This window comes from Carcharhinus amblyrhynchos, chromosome 33 (genome assembly GCF_965287045.1).
Source record: "Carcharhinus amblyrhynchos chromosome 33, sCarAmb.v2.hapA, whole genome shotgun sequence".
Lineage (NCBI taxonomy): Eukaryota > Metazoa > Chordata > Chondrichthyes > Carcharhiniformes > Carcharhinidae > Carcharhinus > Carcharhinus amblyrhynchos.
In genome coordinates, this window is record NC_137356.1 from 4,919,938 (window position 1) to 4,938,726 (window position 18,789).

Consider the following 18,789-nt stretch of genomic DNA (forward strand, 5'->3'; position numbering starts at 1 on the left):
CGTTGGTCGCATCACTCAGTGTTATAATTACTGATGTCGAAGAGTAAAAACAACTCATTAATCCCACAGCTCGAACATGGACCGTTGCAGTGTCATGAGTAACGTCCAAATTAATTACCAGGGAGGTCGCCAGGAATGTTAAACGCGTCGTTACCAGGACAGCAATTCTGAAAGTTACCGAATATGAAGTGTGCTCCTCCAAGCAGATTAGAAAGGTTATTATTCCATTCATGGTCACCAGTGTAAGATAGCATTGAGCCCTGAAAAATTAGCTAAGTGAGGCATCTTTTACTCTGGGGTCTACTGGGTTCACCTGTTGTATCATTTGGCAGCCCACAACATCAGGGGAGGCACGGTGGCACAGTGGTTAGCACTGCTGCCTCACAGTGCCAGAGACCTGGGTTTGATCCCTGGCTTGGGTCACTGTCTGCACATCCTCCCCATGTCTGCGTGGGTTTCCTCCGGGTGCTCTGGCTTCCTCCCACAGTCTGAAAGACGTGCTGGTTAGGGCACATTGGCTGTGCTAAATTCTCCCTCAGTGTTACCCGAACAGGCGCCAGAGTGTGGCGACTGGGGGATTTTCATACTAACTTCATTGCAGTGTTAATGTAAGCCTTACTTGTGACGCTAATAAATAAACTTTTGAAAACCTTTTATTTTATTTCAAACCTTTATCTCTGCCGCTGCACACCTCCATGCTATAAAAATACTTCGAAATTCTGTTCTCCCTGCCTTCTTCCTTGACTGAAAACTTCCCGCTGTCCTCTCTCCTGTTTGTTTGAACCCTGTCTCTCTCTCTCTCTCTCTCTCGTTTCTCCCAGAAATTTTTGCAGCCCTTTTGTTTTGGAATTTTCCCTTTCTGTGCGGGCGCTTTGGGGGGGCCTCTGTCTTCAGCTCCCAGTCGTGTTGGTTATTGGCTTGGGTCTGCCCAAGGTATAAAATCTACACAGCGCACGTGCAGCTCCCTCCCAGCTCGCACACACCCTGGACTCATCAGGTCTTGGAGATATTGACTGCAGAGCTGAAGGTGAAGGTTAGCTTTAATTAGATTAATTTAATTACACAAATTTTTCAATCACTTTAGATCTTTTCTCTGTGGCATGCTTGGGGGGTGGTCTGGTTGGGAACCACCAGCCTGCAGTGACAGCCAACAGGCAAGGAGGATCTCCCTCTGGCCTTAAAGAGCAACAAAGTTTACAAGATTTAGGAGCAGATTTATTAAAGTTTATTTATTGGTGTCACAAGTCGGCTTACATTAACACTGCAATGAAGTTACTGTGAAAACCTCCTACTTGCCACACTCCGGCCCCTGCTCGGGTACACTGAGGGAGAATGTAGCACGGCCAATGCACCCTAACCAGCGTGTCTTACAGGCCGTGGGAGGAAACCGGAGCACCCGGAGGAAACCCACGCAGATACGGGGAGAATGTGCAGACTCCACACTGACAGTGACCCGAGCCCGGGAATTTAATCCAGGTCCTTGGTGCTGTGAGGCAGCCGTGCTAACCACTGTGCCACCGTGTTGCCCTAGGAGCAGAATTAGGCCATTTGGCCCATCGAGTCCACTCCGCCATTCGATCATGGCTGATATGCTCCTCATCCCCATTCTCCTGTCTTCTCCCCATAACCCTTCCACCCATTCCCAATTAAAAATCTAACTTCTCCTTAAAGTTACTCACTGTCCCAGCATCCATCGCACTTTGGGGCAGCGAATTCCACAGATTCACAACTCTCCGGGAGAAGTAGTTTCTCCTCAACTCTGTTTTAAATTTGCTGCCCCTTATCCGAAGACTAATTATCTCAGTGTTTGATCAGGCGAGGACTGCAGAGTCTAGGGGTTGTGATTTTAGCAGCTCCAGTCAGTTGGTATACTGAGCCAGTAAGAGCCAAAGGTGGAAAATTGGGTTTGCGCCCTGTTTCTCGCATCTCGTGATCTTACCGGCATTGTTTTTGCCGGTGAGATCTGAAAGGGCGCGAGGTTGATTTCATCAATGACTCCCAAACGTTATCACCCAGGCTCACTTACACTAGCCCCACCGCACACCAGTGGGTTGGGCGGGGGGGGGGGCCCTCACTGGCGAGGGTCATAGATGGTCCCCACCAACGGGAGGACTGGACACACTGTGGCCTCGCCAATGGGAGCGGAAGCCAGTGAAGACCCTGAGTGGTCGGGAGAAGAACCAGGCTGACCATCGGAGGGTGGGGGGTGGGGGAGGTTCCTGAAGGTGTGGACTCTGACCAGGGGAAGCTCTGTAGAGAGGAGGGAAAGGGGGAATCTGCAGAGGGAGGGTGATCGGTGGGGGTAACGATCCTGGAGGTTAGGGTTGGCTGGGACAGTGATCAGGGGGAAGGTGGCGGGGGGGAGGGAGGGAAGATGAAGTCCAGGGTGACAATCAGGGGATGGGTAGGTGGGCAATGTCCGTGGGGGAGTGGCGGGCCCAATACACTGTCTGTACAGAGCGTATCAGTGCATGCTGTGTACTGGGAGATCAGGGCGCCTGTGCAATGGCGTCTCTTGAGCACAGTAGCCGGCTTCACAATTGCGTGAGATCGCATGGAGGTTCCTGGTATTGCACAGAGCGCCGTAAATTCCCATTACTTACCTCACTGAATAAATCAGAAAGAAAACCGATTATTTTCTCACCCCTCTGGTGACCTGTGCTCTATTTTTGCCCATACCCTCCATCTCATTATGCTAACCTAAAGAATGCAAACCAGCCTTCCATCCATTGACTCTGTCTACACTTCCCACTGCCTCGGCAAAGCAGCCAGCATAATCAAGGACCCCATGCACCCCAGACATTCTCGTTTCCACCTTCTTCCGTCGAGAAAAAGATACAAAAGTCTGAGGTCATGTACCAACCAACTCAAGAACAGCTTCTTCCCTGCTGCTGTCAGTCTTTTGAATGGACCTACCTCGCATTAATTTGATCTTTCTCTACCCTTACAGAAACTTACAGAATACTGAGAGACCTGCATAGAGTGCATGTGGAATGGGGAGGGCTAAAACTCAAGGGCATAACCTCAGAATGAAGGGACGATCCTTTAAAACAGAGATGAAGAGGAATTTCTTCAGCCACAGGGTAGTGAATCTGTGGAACTCATTGCCACAGAAGGCTGTGGAGGCCGGGTCATTGAGTGTCTCTAAGACAGAGACAGATAGGTTCTTGATCAATAAGGGGATTAAGGGTCATGGGAAGAAGGCAGGAGAATAGGGACGAGAATCATATCAGCCATGATTTAATGGAGGAGCAGACTCGGTGGGCTGAATGGCCTAATCTTGCTCCTATATCTTATGGTCTTACACCCTACGCATGGCTATAACACTACATACCACACTTTTCTCTTTCCTTCTCCCCTATGTACTCTATGAACAGTATGCTTTGTCTGTATAGAGTGCAAGAAACAATACTTTTCACCTTATCCCAATGATAAATCAAATCAAATCAAAGCATTCCCTCTGATGCCCACATGCGATGCTGTCTCAAGCCCCAGCGCTGCTGTCTTCGACCTGCATTTCTGCTCCCTGGCGTCCCTCGCCCCTGGGGTGGCAACCCCGAGTTGTCCACCTACCCGATTCTCTGTACTGGAAGCCAGAGTGTCCGTCATCCAGGCACCAAAGCGGGAGCCCGATGCCCGGACGGTGAATGGGTTACTGATTCCTGTGAGCTTCCCGCAGCCTGGAAGAGAAGGAAAGACAAATGGGTAAATCTTCACTGGGGCTGTGTTGCCGCGCGTGTTAGTAAAATATCCAATTGCTTCTGCGAGGTTCCAAAACAAGGCTGAACTGGAGAAAAACAGGCCAAAAGCTGACAAGCTGGCTTTAAAATAATAGTTTGGGGTAAGAACGGTCTTCAGTGAAAGTGATAGAGAATGGGCAATATTCTGCGTCTACTGGAGGAAGGAAGGATAAGATGTGGGGTGATAAGAAAGGGGAAGGAGAGGGGAGAGTTAGGGAGTGCAGCTATCCAAAAGATTGGTCACTTCAAGTATGGAAAATTAAACACTTGAGGTATTGGTGTTATTGCTAGACTATTAATCCAGAGACCCAGGCTGATGTTCTGGGTTCGAATCCCACCATGGCAGCTGGTGAAATTTGAATTCAATAAAAATCAGGAATTAAATATCCAACGATAACCATTGTCATAAAAACTCATCTGGTTCACCAATGTTCCTTTAGGGAAGGAAATCAGCCATCCTTACCTGGCCTGGACACAGTAAGAAGTCTCATAACACCAGGTTAAAGTCCAACAGGTTTATTTGATAGCAAAAGCCACTAGCTTTCAGAGCGCTGCTCCTTTGTTACCTGATGAAAGGGCAAAGCCCCGAAAGCTAGTGGCTTTTGCTACCGAATAAACTTGTTGGACTTTAACCTGGTGTTGTGAGACTTCTTACTGTGTTTACCCCAGTCCAACGCCGGCATCTCCACATCATGTGACTCCAGATCCACAGCAATGTGGTTGACTCTCAACTGCCCTCCAAGGGCAACTAGGGATGGGCAATAAATGCCGGTCCAGCCAGCGACGCCCAAGCCCTGTAAAAATGAATTAAACCCCCACCACCCCCCCCGCCCCCGGAGACACGAGGAGGCCATTTGGCCCATCATGTCTGTGCCAAAGTTGTCGGAAACAGGGTGAAAAAGGAAGCGGGGAGGGAGTGAGTACATGGATGTCGGTGCTGTTCGAATGAAGTCTTTACCCAGTTTCTGCATGCAAGCGTGTAGCCTCTGCTCAAGCAGCATGACCCTGTGCTGGAGTTCCTCGTAGTCATAGGCTCCCATCTCTTCCTGGATTCCCAACAACACCACCGACAGGTTCCGAACTTCCTCCTTCAACTTCAGGATCAGCCTGGCATCAGATTTATATTGATCGAGGACAGGGATCAGCGGCAACAACTCGTTCATCTTCTCCTTGAGTTCCTGTCGGATGTCAGAGCAGTTCGCTACATCGGTTAATACGCAGTGGGAACAATCTAATCGAAAAACACAAACACCCTCACTCTCACCTTTTAACTCCATCACTCCCTGTCATTTTATGTTCATCCGAGGAACACTTTAGCACAGAAACAGGGCAGCTTCGACATTGCTTAACATTGAGCCCACGACTGGGTTAAAGCAAAATGCCATGGTGCTATGTCACCAGAGGGAGGTGATGGCCTAGTGGTATTATCGCTAGACTATTAATCCAGAAACTCAGCTCACGTTCTGGGGACCTGGGTTCGAATCCCACCATGGCAGATGGTAGAATGTGAATTCAGTACAAAAACGTGTCAGGTCTGATCTCTTCTTAGATCAGCTGCAGGCACAACTGGTCCAAAGTTCATTTATTCGTTAGTCACAAACATTCATACTGCAATGAAGTTACTGTGAAATTCTTTTCAGGCCAATGCACCCTTTTGGAGCACCCGGAGGAAACCCACACAGACACGGGGAGAACATGCAGAGTCCCCCCAGACAATGACCCAAAGCCGGGAATCGAACCCAGGTCCCTGGCACTGTGAAGCAGCAGTGCTAATCACTGTGCCACTATGCTGCCCACCCAAGCAGAACCTCTTTTATTGATTAACATAAGAGAAACAAAAGAGGCTATTTACTGAAGTAGGAAGAGAGAGATAAAGAGAGCAAGAGAGAGCCCAGATGGCTGGTCCAGATACAGACTTGAATTTGAACTTGTACAGGATTCAACTGAAAAACAGATAATTGTTACTTACAATATATGACTTCTTATCTGTGTTCTGAAAGAGCTGTGCACACGTAGTCTTCAACTAACATAAACAATTGGCAGCTGTGACCATGGAACCTTGTTTATGACAAAAACCATTTCTGCTAACATCGCATCTTCAAATGCAGTCAATTTCCAAACACATCCCAGAATTCCCAGTTGAGTTCTAAAATGTGGTCAAGTTGGTTGTAAAGCTTCGGATAATTAGTTAAATCAGTGGAAATACCTTACAATGAAGCCTGTTAACTGAAGCAAACATACAAAGGATCCCACAGAAAGTATCTGCAAATAAGAATCTACTGATGACCATGAAAGCATTGTCAATTGTCGGAAAAATGCATCTGATTCACTAATGTCCCTTTAGGGAAGGAAATCTGCCGTCTTTGCCCGGTCTGGCCTACATGTGACTCTAGAGCCACAGCAATATGGTTGACTCTCAACTGCCCTCCCAGGGCAACTCGAGATGGGCAATAAATACTGGCCCAGCCAGCCCACAAATGAATTTTAAAAAATCTAGAATTAACAGAATATTAAGCCCAGGAATCCAGACTGAGTTGAGACTGATACATTACTAAACACAGGAGGGAGAAATGAATAGAAGGGGAATAGCTGATAGGGCGATGAAGTGAGGAGGGAGGAGGCTCATATGGGGCATAAACACCACTTGTTTTGAATGGCCTATCTCTCTACTGTACAATTCCCTTTAAATCTTACAATTGGACGGCATGGTGGTGCAGTGGTTAGCACTGCTGCCTCACAGTGCCAGGGACTCGGGTTCGATTCCCAGCTTAAGTCACTGTCCGTGTGGAGTTTGCACATTCTCCCCGTGTCTGTGTGGGTTTCCTCCAGATGCTCTGGTTTCCTCCCACACTCCAAAGATGTGCTGGTTAGGTGGATTGGCCATGCTAAATTACCCCTTTGTGTCAGGGAGATTAGCAGGCTAAATACATGAGATTACAGGGATGGGACCTGGATGGGATTGTAATTGGTATAGACTCAATGGGCCGAATTGCCTCTTTCTGTTCTGTAGGAATTCTATGCGGTGAAAGCTGAGTCTTTGAATAGTTTTAAGACGGAGCTAGAGAGATTCTTGATTAACCAGGGGGTGAAAGGTTATCTGGGTGGGTCAGCAGGAATGTGGGCTTGAGGTTACACTCATAGAATAGAGTGCAGAAGGAGGCCATTTGGCCCATCAAGTCTGCACCGAATACAATCCCACCCAGCCCGAAAGCCTACAGAAATCAGATCAGCCCTGATCGTATCGAAGAGGGGCCAAATGGTCTACTCCTGCTCCTAATGAGCGTGTTCTCATATCAGTGCTCTGCAGAGAGAGAGAGAGAGAGAGGGCCTTTTTATGGCAAAAGTAATTCAATGGAAATTCTCCCTAGTTTCCGGCGATGTTGTGCGTGAAACCAAAGCGTCACATTATACCTTCCCAATGCATCTTTAAAAGAAACGAGATGTAATTTGTGTCCAGTGATTTAATCCGACAGTTTATCCATAGCTAAATTGAAAAGTTGTGCTTGGTTTGGCAGCTAATTCATGCTTCAGCCAAAGCAACATCAATCTTTGTGACATTCGTTCTGCTTATGAAATTCAAAATCCTTGTCTCGAAATATAACTTCATCCCCGGGACCCCTGCATGACACGAAGTAATGCGCCAGAGTTCCACCAGACGTTGTTTTTCACATTGTAACAAACAGAATACATCAGCCAGAAAGGACACAAAGCTAAGAAGCAAGTAAGAATATGTTATTAAGCAACAGGCCTCAAATCCTTGCATCAATCCACATCCGATTCTCACAGCAGAGGGACTGCGAAGGCAATGGCAGATTTATGACTGCGTTTAAAACCTTTTCTCTTAACTATATATTTCGCTGCAAACATTAGCGAGGCACAGGGCAGAATTTTACCGGCACGCGCGCTCGAGTTTCATACAATCCCGCCCAAAGCCAACAGGGAATGCCGTTCTCGGAGAACCTCCCCCAAGCCTCGCCCGCCCCCCCCGGAATCGGGGTGGCCGTGCCAGTAAAATTCCGGCCGCAGAGTTTCCCTCCTGGCAACTTTGGTTCAGGAATCAATAATCCGCACCGTTTGGGTGACCAAAATGGTCATTTTTTAAAAAAATAAACCCACGCCTGCCAATGTTTGTAACAAGTTTAGCTTATTTATTAGTCTCACAAGTAGGCTGAGATTAACCAAAAGAGGAAAAAGAAATGCTGGAAAATCTCGGCAGGTCTGGCAGGAGAGAAAAGAGCTGATGTTTCGAGTCTAGGTGACTCGGGTGAATGCCTGGGGTTCTGGCCTGGGTGGGATTGTGGTTGGTGCAGACTCGATGGGCTGAATGGACTCTTTCTCCACTGTAGGGATTCTATGATCCTTTATCAAAGAATTACATTAACACTGCAATGAAGTTACTATGAAAATCCCCTTGTTGCCACCCTCTGGCACCTGTTCGGGTAACACTGAGGGAGAATTTAGCACGGCCAACGCACTCTAACCGGCATGTCTTTCGGACTGTGGGAGGAAACCGGAGCACCCGGAGGAAGCCCACGCAGACACGGGGAGAATGTGCAAACTCCACACAGTGACCCGAGCTGGAACTGAACCTGGATCCTTAGCACTGTGAGGCAGCAGCACCAACCACTGTGCCGCCCAGAATTAATAAAATAAAACTCAGATGATTTGATCGTTATTGGATTGCTGTTTGTGTGACCTTGCTCTGTGCAAACTGGCATCTGCATCTTCACTACACTTCAGAGTGTATTTCATTGTCTGTAATCCGCTTAGGGAGTATTTATGTTGTGAAAGGTGCCATTTAAATGGAAGATATATAGCACAAGAGAAACCTCTTTGTACATGGCCAGGGATTCCGCTTGCTGAGTTCCTGATTATACATTTCATAGAATCATAGAATCCCTACAGTGCAGAAGGAGGCCATTCAGTCCATCGAATCTGCACTGACCACAATCCCACCCTATCCCCATATCCCCACATATTGACCCTGCTAATCCTCCTGACGCTAAGGGGCAATTTAGCATGGACAATCAACCTAGCCTTTGGAGTGTGGGAGGAAACTGGAGCAACTGGAGGAAACCCACGCAGACACGGGGAGAATGTGCAAAATCCACACAGGCAGTGTGGACCTGTAATCGAACCCATGTCCCTGGCGCTGTGGGGCAGCAGTGCTAACCACTGTGCCGCCCACAGCTGCAGTCAGGATAAAAGACAACAGTCAGAAAGTCAGTTCATATCCTCCCCTTGTCTTTGCAAAGTGGTTAGCACTGCTGCCTCACAGCATCAGGGACCTGGGTTCGAATCCTGGCTTGGGTCACTGCCTGCGTGGAGTCTGCACATTCTCCCCATGTCTGCATGGGGTTCCTCCGGGTGCTCCGGTTTCCTCCCGCATTCTGAAAGACGCGCTGGTTAGGGTGCATTGACCTGAACAGGGGAATTTCACGGTAACTTCATTGCAGTGTCAATGTAAGCCTTACTTGTGATGAATAAATAAATTTAAATTTTGCTTTATTTCGCCATCCACTTGATAGGACAGAAGCACATTGTGTGGGAGATGATTGTCCTTCTGTACATCATGAAATTATAAAGATGGTTGGTAATGTGCGGTGCACAGTGGAGTTCTTTAGCCAGCCCACACATCTGTCCGCCCTCTGACATTCCTGTCTAATTTACCCTGGCTGCGCTGAGTAAAGGTGTCCCTGGGCGTATGGTCTCACTCAGTGCTGGCTTCTGGAGACACCAGCTGAAGGTCAGACTGAAGGAAGATTTTAATTAGGCTTTCAACAAAATTAAATATTTACAATTCAGGGCAAAGGGAATTCATTTCGTTCACAGTGACGCAAATGACGAGCGAACGCTTTTTAAAATGTGGATTAAGCTTGCCATTATCAACACCCTGGGGGAGGGTGGAGGGGTGGGAGGCATCATCATTGACCAGAAACTGAACAGGACCCAGCCATATAAATACTGTGGCCACCAGAGCAGGTCAGAGGCTGGGAATCTTGCCGGTGAGTAGCTCAGTTCCTGGGCGGGATTTTCCGACTCCAATCGCGGAAGGACAACTTTGCCTGGTCTGTGTTGCCCCCACTATGATTCCCGTGGTGGGCGGGATGGTGAAAATCCAGTGCCCGTCTCCCCAGAGCCTGTCCGCCATCTACAAAACACAAGTCAGGAGTGTGATGGGATACTCCCCACTTGCCTGAATGGGTGCAGCTCCCAACATCACTCGAGAAGCTCGACACCATCCAGGATAAAGCAGCCCCATTTGATTGGCACCACATCCACAATACAGGGCAGCACGGTGGCATAGTGATTAGCACTTCTGCTTCATAGCTCCAGGGACCTGGGTTCGATTCCCGGCTTGGATCGCTGCCTGTGTGGAGTTTGCACATTCTCCTCGTGTCTGTGTGGGTTTCCTCCGGGTGCTCTGGTTTCCTCCCACAGTCCAAAGATGTGCGGGTTAGGATAATTGGCCATGCTAAAAATTGTCCCTTAAAGTCCTGAGATGTAGGTTAGAGGGATTAGCGGGTAAATATGTAGGGACATGGAGGTAGGGCCTGGGTGGGATTGTGGTTGGTGCAGACTCGATGGGCTGAATGGCCTCTTTCTGCACTGTAGGGTTTCTATGATTTCTAAACATTCACTCCCTCCACCAATGACGCACACTGGCAGCAGTGGGTACTATCTACAAGATGCACTGCAGCAACTCACCAAGGCTCCTTGGGTAGCACCTTCCATACCCACAAAGGACAAAGACAGCAGAGACATGGGAACACCATCAGCTGCAAAGTTCCCCTCCAACCCACTCACCACCCTGACTTGGAGATATATCGAGCTTTCCTTTACCAAGGAAACAATTTATTTTCATGCCACACATTTACAGAACTTAGCATCGAGATGCTTAAACAAAGGCAATGGAACTGCATGTTCAGAGAAAACTCCCTCCCTAACAGCACTGCGGGTGTACCCACACCACAGGGACTGCAGCGATTCAAGGTGGCAGCTCACCATCGCCTCCTCAAGGGGTATTTATGGCTGGGCGATAAATGCTGACCTAGCCAGCGACACCCACATCCCGTGAAAGGGTTTTTAAAAATCCAAAACTTCAGCTGAAGGTACAGAATCATAGAAACCCTACAGTGTAGAAAGAGGCCATTTGGCCCATCGAGTCTGCACCAACCACCCAGGCCCTACCCTCATATCCCTACATATTTACCACTAATCCCTCTAACCTACGCATCTCAGGACACTAAGGCCAATTTTTAGCTTGACCAATTAACCTAACCCACGCACCTTTGGACTGTGGGAGGAAACTGGAGCACCCGGAGGAAACCCACGCAGACACGAGGAGAATGTGCAAACTCCACACAGACAGTGACCCAAGCTGGGAATTGAACCCAGGTCCCTGGCGCTGTGAAGCAGCAGTGCTATCCACTGTGCTACCGTGCCGTACAGTCACCAGAGGCAGAGCGATGAGGAGCCAAACTATACAAGAGGCCAGATTTGGAGGAAGATGGAGACATTGGAGGGTTCTTGGGCTGGAAGAGGTTTCAGGTACGGAGAGGGTGAGGGTAGATCCACGGAATGATCAGGAAACAAGTATGAGAATGTGTAGGTAGAAACCTTAATAGAGCAGGAGCCAGTGTATCCCAGCTAGGTGAAGGGATTTGTCACAGACTGATACCATTCATAGATTAAAAGCAATGCACGTGCCAGCATCACAATTCAGCATTCATTCAGAGACAGGCTGGGGGATTGAGACAGAAAGCTAAGGAGATGAAAAGCACTAAGCACATAAACTCTGCAACACCAAATTTGTCTGGAACAGACAAATCTCAAAAGCAAATCTATCAAGCAAAACTGCTTTTTATCATTGTCATAGATTGTCCAACTTTTAAATAGCAAGGAAACAACTCACTTTTATGCCACAGATTTACAGAATTTAGCACAAGGATGCTCAAACAAAGGCAATGGAATTGCATGTTCTAAACACTGTAGATTATTCTTTGACAAAAGGTCATCTGCACTCAAAACATCAGCTCTTTTCTCTCCTGACAGATGCTGCCAGACCTGCTGAGATTTCCCAGCATTTTCTCTTTTGGTTTCAGATTCCAGCATCCACAGTAATTTGATTTTATCCATCGTACACTGTAAAATTATTGTCTATCCCGGGGTACCCTGAGAAATATGGAAAATAAGAGTAGGCAGGAGTAGGCCATTCAGCCCTTCAAGCCTGCTCTGTCCCTCAACCTGATTGTGATCAAGGTGGTACGGTGGCACAGTGGTTAGCACTGCTGCCTCACAGCGCCAGTGACCCGGGTTCAATTCCCGGCTTGGGTCACTGTCTGTGTGGAGTTTGCATGTTCTCCCCGTGCCTGCGTGGGTTTCCTCTGGGTGCTCCGGTTCTCTCCCACATTCTGAAAGACGTGTAGGTTAGGTGGATTGGCCATGCTAAATTGCCCCTTAGTGTCGAATGATGTACAGGTTATGTGGATTGGCCATGCTAAATTGTCTCTTAGCATCCAACGATATGCAGGTTAGGTAGATTGGCCATGATAAGTTGTCCCTTATTGTCCAAAGATATGCAGATCGGGTTGATTGGCCATGCTAAATTGCCCCTTAGTGTCAGCAGGATTATCAGGGTAAATACATGTGGTTATGGGGATAGACCTGGGAGGGACTGTTGTTGGCGCAGACTTGATGGGCCAAATGGCCTCCTTCTGCACCAGAGGGATTCGTTTAATTGAGAAGAGAAACACAGGATAATAAGGAATATTATACATCATAACAACTACACTGATGACGATACACACATGGTATCTCTTATGTTACCCCTTACTCCCCAGATACTTACCTTCCCTGAGCTGTCATTGTCCCCTTTGCCCATTCAGCATCCAATGACACATAATCCTCTGAGCTAAATCCAGTGGATAGTTACCACCCACAGGTTATTGGTCCACATTTGGCGCCCGCAATTCTCCGATCTTGTTCACCTCCCCCACTGGAATCGGATCCGGGCCCCTGGCGCTGTGAGGCAGCAGTGCTAACCACTGTGCCACCGTGCCCCCCACTGAGAACATGCAGATTGATGGTGCGTTCCCAACTTACGTAGCATTTCAAATCTCACATCACCCTCATCCAGTACAAAGTAAAGCCGTGACAATGGACCTCTTTTATCCCCCCATCTCCCATTCCCTCAATCCAGCCTGTGCCCTACTGTATTCCTGCTTTCAGACAACCGAACCCCATGACCACCTCCTGTTGTCAAAGGGTCGACAAAGGACATGGATTCAAGTTCTTTGGAAAGAGGGAAAGACTGTGACCACTGGTGGCCTTGCCTTTAGCTGCTGAGCTGCTAAGCGAGGCGGCACAGTGGTTAGCACTGCCACCTCACACCTCCAGGGACCCGGGTCCGATTCCAACCTCGGGTCACTGTCTGTGTGGGGTTTGCATGTCCCCCCTTATCTGCTTGGGTTTCCTCTGGGCGCTCCGGTTTCCTCCCACGCAGAAAACCCACACAGACATGGGGAGAATGTGTATACTCCGCAGAGACAGCGACCCGAGGCTGGAATTGAACCTGGGTCCCTGGCGCTGTGAGGCAGCAGTGCTAAATACTGTGCTGCCTATATTCTTTATTAGTTGATTGCAATACGCTTGGACTGGTTTGAGTATCCTTTCTCACCAAATCAAAAATATACAACATTAAAAAACAGGTTACCCTTCTGGGCTTTGGAACACCCTCGTATTTAACATCAAGGCCAAGGTTCTGTCACCTGCCAAGCCCTGTCATAGTTTCGCAGTCACTAACAATTCTGGGATGCAGTGACCTGTGACAGTCTGCTCTCTGCTTGCTTTAATAGAAACTCAATTCTCAGTTCCAACTCACTGGGCTGACTGACACTTCTTCTGAACTGGCTCCAGGCAAAGTGTGCCTAACTAGCCACAGCTTTACGGACATGAAGGTGATTGTTTCAGCAAAGCCTGGAGGGTCACTGTAATCTGCCTTGACAAATAACATATTCAGAAGACAAGGTATCTGCATTGTCCAGGGACCAGGAATCAATGGTCCAACCTTAGTTACGCAGAAAGACATAGTTGTGGATTTGAATGCAGACAGGACACACCCCGTGAGCTGTGTACAGTTCTGCAGCTAAAGATATGCTTACTATAGGATGAATGCAAGTAAGGCCCACTAAATTAATTCCTCTGATGAAATATTGTCCAATAAGGGAAGATTAAATAGACTGGGCCTTTATTCACTGGATTTAGAAGAATGAGAAGTGATCTTATTCAAACGTACTAAATTCTTTGACAGGATAAATGGGGTTTCCTCCTCGTGGCAGAGGTCTAGAACAAGAGGAGACAGTCTTAAGGTAAGGGGTAGACCAGTTAGGACTGCCTCGTACATGTCCTTTAAACCTTGCCCCTCACACCTTAAACCTGTGCCCCCCTAGTAATTGACTTTTCCACCCTGGGAAAAGCTTCTGACTATCCACTCCGTCTATGCCTCTCATAATTTTGTAAACTTCTATCACGTCACCCCTCAATTTCTGTCGTTCCAAACCAAGTTTGTGAGAACAAACCAAGTTTCTCCAACCTCTCCTCAAAGCTAAAGCCCTCCGTACCAGGGCAACATCCTGGTAAATCTTTTCTGTACCCTCTCCAAAGCCTCCACATCCTTCTGGTAGAGTGGCGAGCAGAATTGAACACTATATTCCAAGTCCAGCCTAACTAAGGTTCTATAAAGCTGCAACCAAGATTCTATAAAGCCACAGAGATTGATGGGTTTCTACATATTAAAAGAATCAGGACAGACAGGAACTGGAAGGAAAATGCTGTCTTGACAGAACATCAGGCCCGATCTCATTGAAATGTGGGCTGAATGGCCTAATCTTGCTCTTATTTCTCCTGTTCTAATGTTCTTAGGACACACAAACAAAAACACAGCCACACTCAGAAAGCTAGACATAAACACAGTCACAGCCAGACACACAAAAACACAGAAACACCCAGATACACAAAAACACAGGTCCAACCAGACACACAAAAACACAGGCCTTGCCAGACACACAAAAACACAGGCCCAACCAGACACACAAAAGCACAGGCCCAAACCAGACACACAAAAGCACAGGCCCAACCCAGACACACAAAAACACAGGCCCAAACCAGATGCACAAAAGCACAGGCCCAACCCAGACACACAAAAGCACAGGCCCAACCCAGACACACAAAAGCACAGGCCCAACCCAGACACACAAAAACACAGGCCCAAACCAGATGCACAAAAGCACAGGCCCAACCCAGACACACAAAAGCACAGGCCCAACCCAGACACACAAAAGCACAGGCCCAATCAGATACACAAAAACACAGGCCCAACCAGATACACAAAACCAAATCTAAACGCAGACAAAAAAATACAACCACAACACAGGCTCAGAGTTAAACACAGTCACACACCCAACAGAAACACAGTCACACAAATACACAGACACACAGAGACAGTCACACACCCATTTAGAAACACAGACACAAACAGCTGTTTCCTGGGAGAGGTGCAGCAGTCACATAAAAGAAAGCACACCCTCAATCAGTATCTCTCTACCAGAAATATTACCCTTAATCTCCTCCAATGGCAAGGGTTAAAGCCAGCTTCCTTCTAACAACAGAAGGTTCAGAGAAACTTTACCAAACTGTTTCCTGGGATGGCGGGACTGATGTCCGAGGAGAGATTGAGTTGGTTAGAATTGTATTCACTGGAGTTCAGAAGTATAAGGAGGGGACCTCATCGGAACCTATAAAATTCTAACAGGACTGGACAGGTTAGATGCAGGGAGGGATGTTCCCGCTGATGGGGGGAGTCCAGATCCAGGGGGTCACAGTCCGAGGATTCAGGGTAGACCATTTAGGACGGAGATGGGGAGACATTTCTTCACCCAAAGAGTGGTCAACTTCTGGAATTCTCTATTTCAGAAAGTAGTTGAGGCCAAAACACTGTAGGCAAAATTTTCTTGTCCCGCCCACCCTGGAAATTGTAGCAGGCGGGATATGGAGAACACAAAGTTCCATTGACCATGGGTGGAATTTTCTGGTCTTGGGACTAGAAATCCTACCCAGTATATTTCCAAGAAGCAGTGAAATATCACACTTTTAAAGTTTTTTTTAATGTTTATTTATTAGTCACAAGTGAGGCTGACATTAACGCTGCAATGAAGTTACAGTGAAATTCCCCTAGTTGCCACAGTCTGGCACCTGTTTGGATCAATCCACCTAACCAGCACGTTTTTCGGACTGTGGGAGGAAACCGGAGCACCCATGAGGAGAACGTGCAAACTCCACACAGGCAGTGACCCGAGCCGGGAATCGAACCCAGGTCCCTGGAGCTATGAAGCAGCAGTGCTAACCACTGTGCCGGTGTGCCACCCCACTTGGGGTGAAGCAGATTAAAGGATATGGGGGAGGAAGCGGGGTTCAGGCTATTGAGTTGGATGATCAGCCATGATCATAATGAATAGCGGAGCAGGTTTGAAGGGCCGAATGGCCTACTCCTGCTTCTCGTCTCTATGTGTCTGGAAAGATGTCAGCAGGTTCATGTTCCTGGCCTGTGCTTAACTGCGTCTGATCTCGTAAAACTGCAGTTCCATCCAGTGTCCAGTAGGACATGACCACATCAGTCAGAGTAGAAACCATTCATCCCACCACCCTGTTGAACTCAGATGCATGTCTGGTGGGTGTGACAGTCCCTGTAGCCAGGACAAAACACTAGTAAGATATCAGAATGTAGGGTATCACTACAACCTGCCCAAACTCTATCTCTTAAAACGGAGCTCCAGAATTGCTGGAGCTAATATTAGTTATTTTCTACTGGAAATTGACAATTTCAAGTTGGCTTTTCTTTATGTCTATCCAAACATTCAGGCTGTCCAATATGTACTCGGCAAGTATGACGATGCTGTGCCTTTAAGAAATGTATTTTAGTCATGGTTTCTGTGCTAAACATGTTTACTAGTCCCTTCCATTTTATCGTAACCATTTTGTCTAGCTCCAAAAGCATTCTTGCAGCAATATAATTATTCATGATTGACGCAGTGTGTGTTTTAATCTGAGCTAATGCAGGCTTTTTTTGTGTTTTCCCCTGGGATATTGCAGAGTGGGGCTTGATTGGGTTGATTGACCAGTATGGTCACATGATTGAGTGGGAGATAGGCTTTCACAGCGAATTAAGCCAGCCTGCTTTTTGGGATTTTTAGAGAGAGGTTGCTTTTTCTGTATCCCTTGCTCTGTCTGAAGTGACGACTGGAATCTGACAAGAAATGAACCTTTTTCTCTGCAATTCCACTGCTTGGGGTTGGTGCTTTCCCTGGAAGTTGCGACATGAGAAGTGAAGACAGAGGTCTATCCGAATCACTCTCCAAAGGTGTCAAAAGGCTGGAAATCCAGTGCCCACGTCTGCAAGTTTGGTTCATGTGCTAATTTGTTCTGAAGAAAGGGTTCATGTCTATGGGGGAATGCTACTAAATTGGAACAATATAGATAGCTAGCTGTTAAGAATTATGCTTTATCATGTTTAAATATTTAAATTCATAAAAGATATACTAATTATTTCTGTTATATTTTAACTTTTTTTGATTTAATTTGGTTGATTATTGTCACATGTATTAACATACAGTGAAAAGTATCATTTCTTGCAGGCTACGCCAATAAAGCATACTGTTCATAGAGAAGGAAAGGAGAGAGTGCAGAGTGTAGTGTTACAGTCATAGCTAGGGTGTAGAGAAAGATCAACTTAATGCAAGTAGGTCCATTCAAAAGTCTGACAGCAACAGGGAAGAAGCTGTTCTTGAGTCGGTTGGTACGTGACCTCAGACTTTTGGATCTTCTTCCCGAAGTTAGAAGGTGGAAGAAAGTTTTGATGAAAGCTTCCCAGTGGGTTACTTGAATCATTCCTGGATTGAAGCCTTACCTTGTCCTTACCCTGATGCCAAAGGGCAAAGCATCACAGGGGCAACAAGGAGGATGTGAGCCGAATGAAAAGTGGCAGAGCATGGAGAAAAGGGGACACATCCTCCCTGTGTCCCACCCCAAAAACCCAATGCCAAAATAAAATGTAAAAGCTAGGGTCTAGGCTAACTTCATGAAATACCCTGGGGTTTCAGATCTGGCCCAGAACAGCAAGATAATCGCATGTAAGAGTTTTCAACTGAGATCTATTTGTGCTAGAGAGGGAAAGAGCAAGAAGGAAGGTACGGGGTACACATGGTAGACACACAGTACGCACACACACGGTACACAAACATGGTACACATACATGACACACACACACACACAATACACACACATGGTACACACACGTGTACACATGCATGGTACACACACATGCGCACACATGTAGACACGCACACACACACAAACTGTATATATACACACACACACATACACAGATACACACACACACACACATACACTCACTCACACACTCTCTCTCTTACACACACACACACACACACACACACACACACACACACACACACACACAAATAAATACCCATGGAATCCCTGCCCGTACCTGAAAGTTTTTGTTCAACAGGTTCGTCTGACTCTCTGCTGCAACTTTCAATCTGGCATTGAGGACTTTCATCAGCGATTCTGTGTTCCGCACATACTGCAGGTCCCTGTAGGTGCGAAGGTCCAGGACCTCTATAGACTGGGAGATATTCTGAACCTGCAAAACAAGCATCAGATTTACCACACATATCTCTGACAAAAATACACATGCACCTCACTCGTCATGTCATGTCAGGGAACGCGTGTCACAGATTGTCAGTCAGGCTCGCAGCCTGGTGGACTTACACATAGTAAGATGTCTCATAACACCAGGTTAAAGTCCAACAAGTTTATTTGGTAGCACAAGCCACTAGCTTTCGGAGCGCTGCTCTTCGTCAGGCGAGTGGGAGTTCTGTTCACAAACAGGGCATATAAAGACTGAAGCTCAATCGACAAAATAATGGTTGGAATGCGAGTCTTTACAGCTAATCAAGTCTTAAAGGTA

The 18,789-nt window shown here is 47.2% G+C and overlaps 1 protein-coding gene across 2 annotated transcripts in view; it reads right to left on the bottom strand.

Moving 5' to 3' along the window:
- Window positions 1-18,789, bottom strand: part of LOC145360867 (noelin-2-like) — a 257,857-nt gene that overhangs the window by 8,235 nt on the left and 230,833 nt on the right. For both annotated transcript variants that reach the window (XM_080216353.1, XM_080216352.1), the window contains exons 3-5: window positions 18,307-18,462; window positions 4,699-4,918; window positions 3,574-3,680 (exon numbers count right to left, since the gene is read on the bottom strand). In XM_080216353.1, coding sequence (XP_080072479.1) covers window positions 3,574-3,680; window positions 4,699-4,918; window positions 18,307-18,462 — 483 coding nt within the window. The remainder of the gene's footprint in view (window positions 1-3,573; window positions 3,681-4,698; window positions 4,919-18,306; window positions 18,463-18,789) is intronic.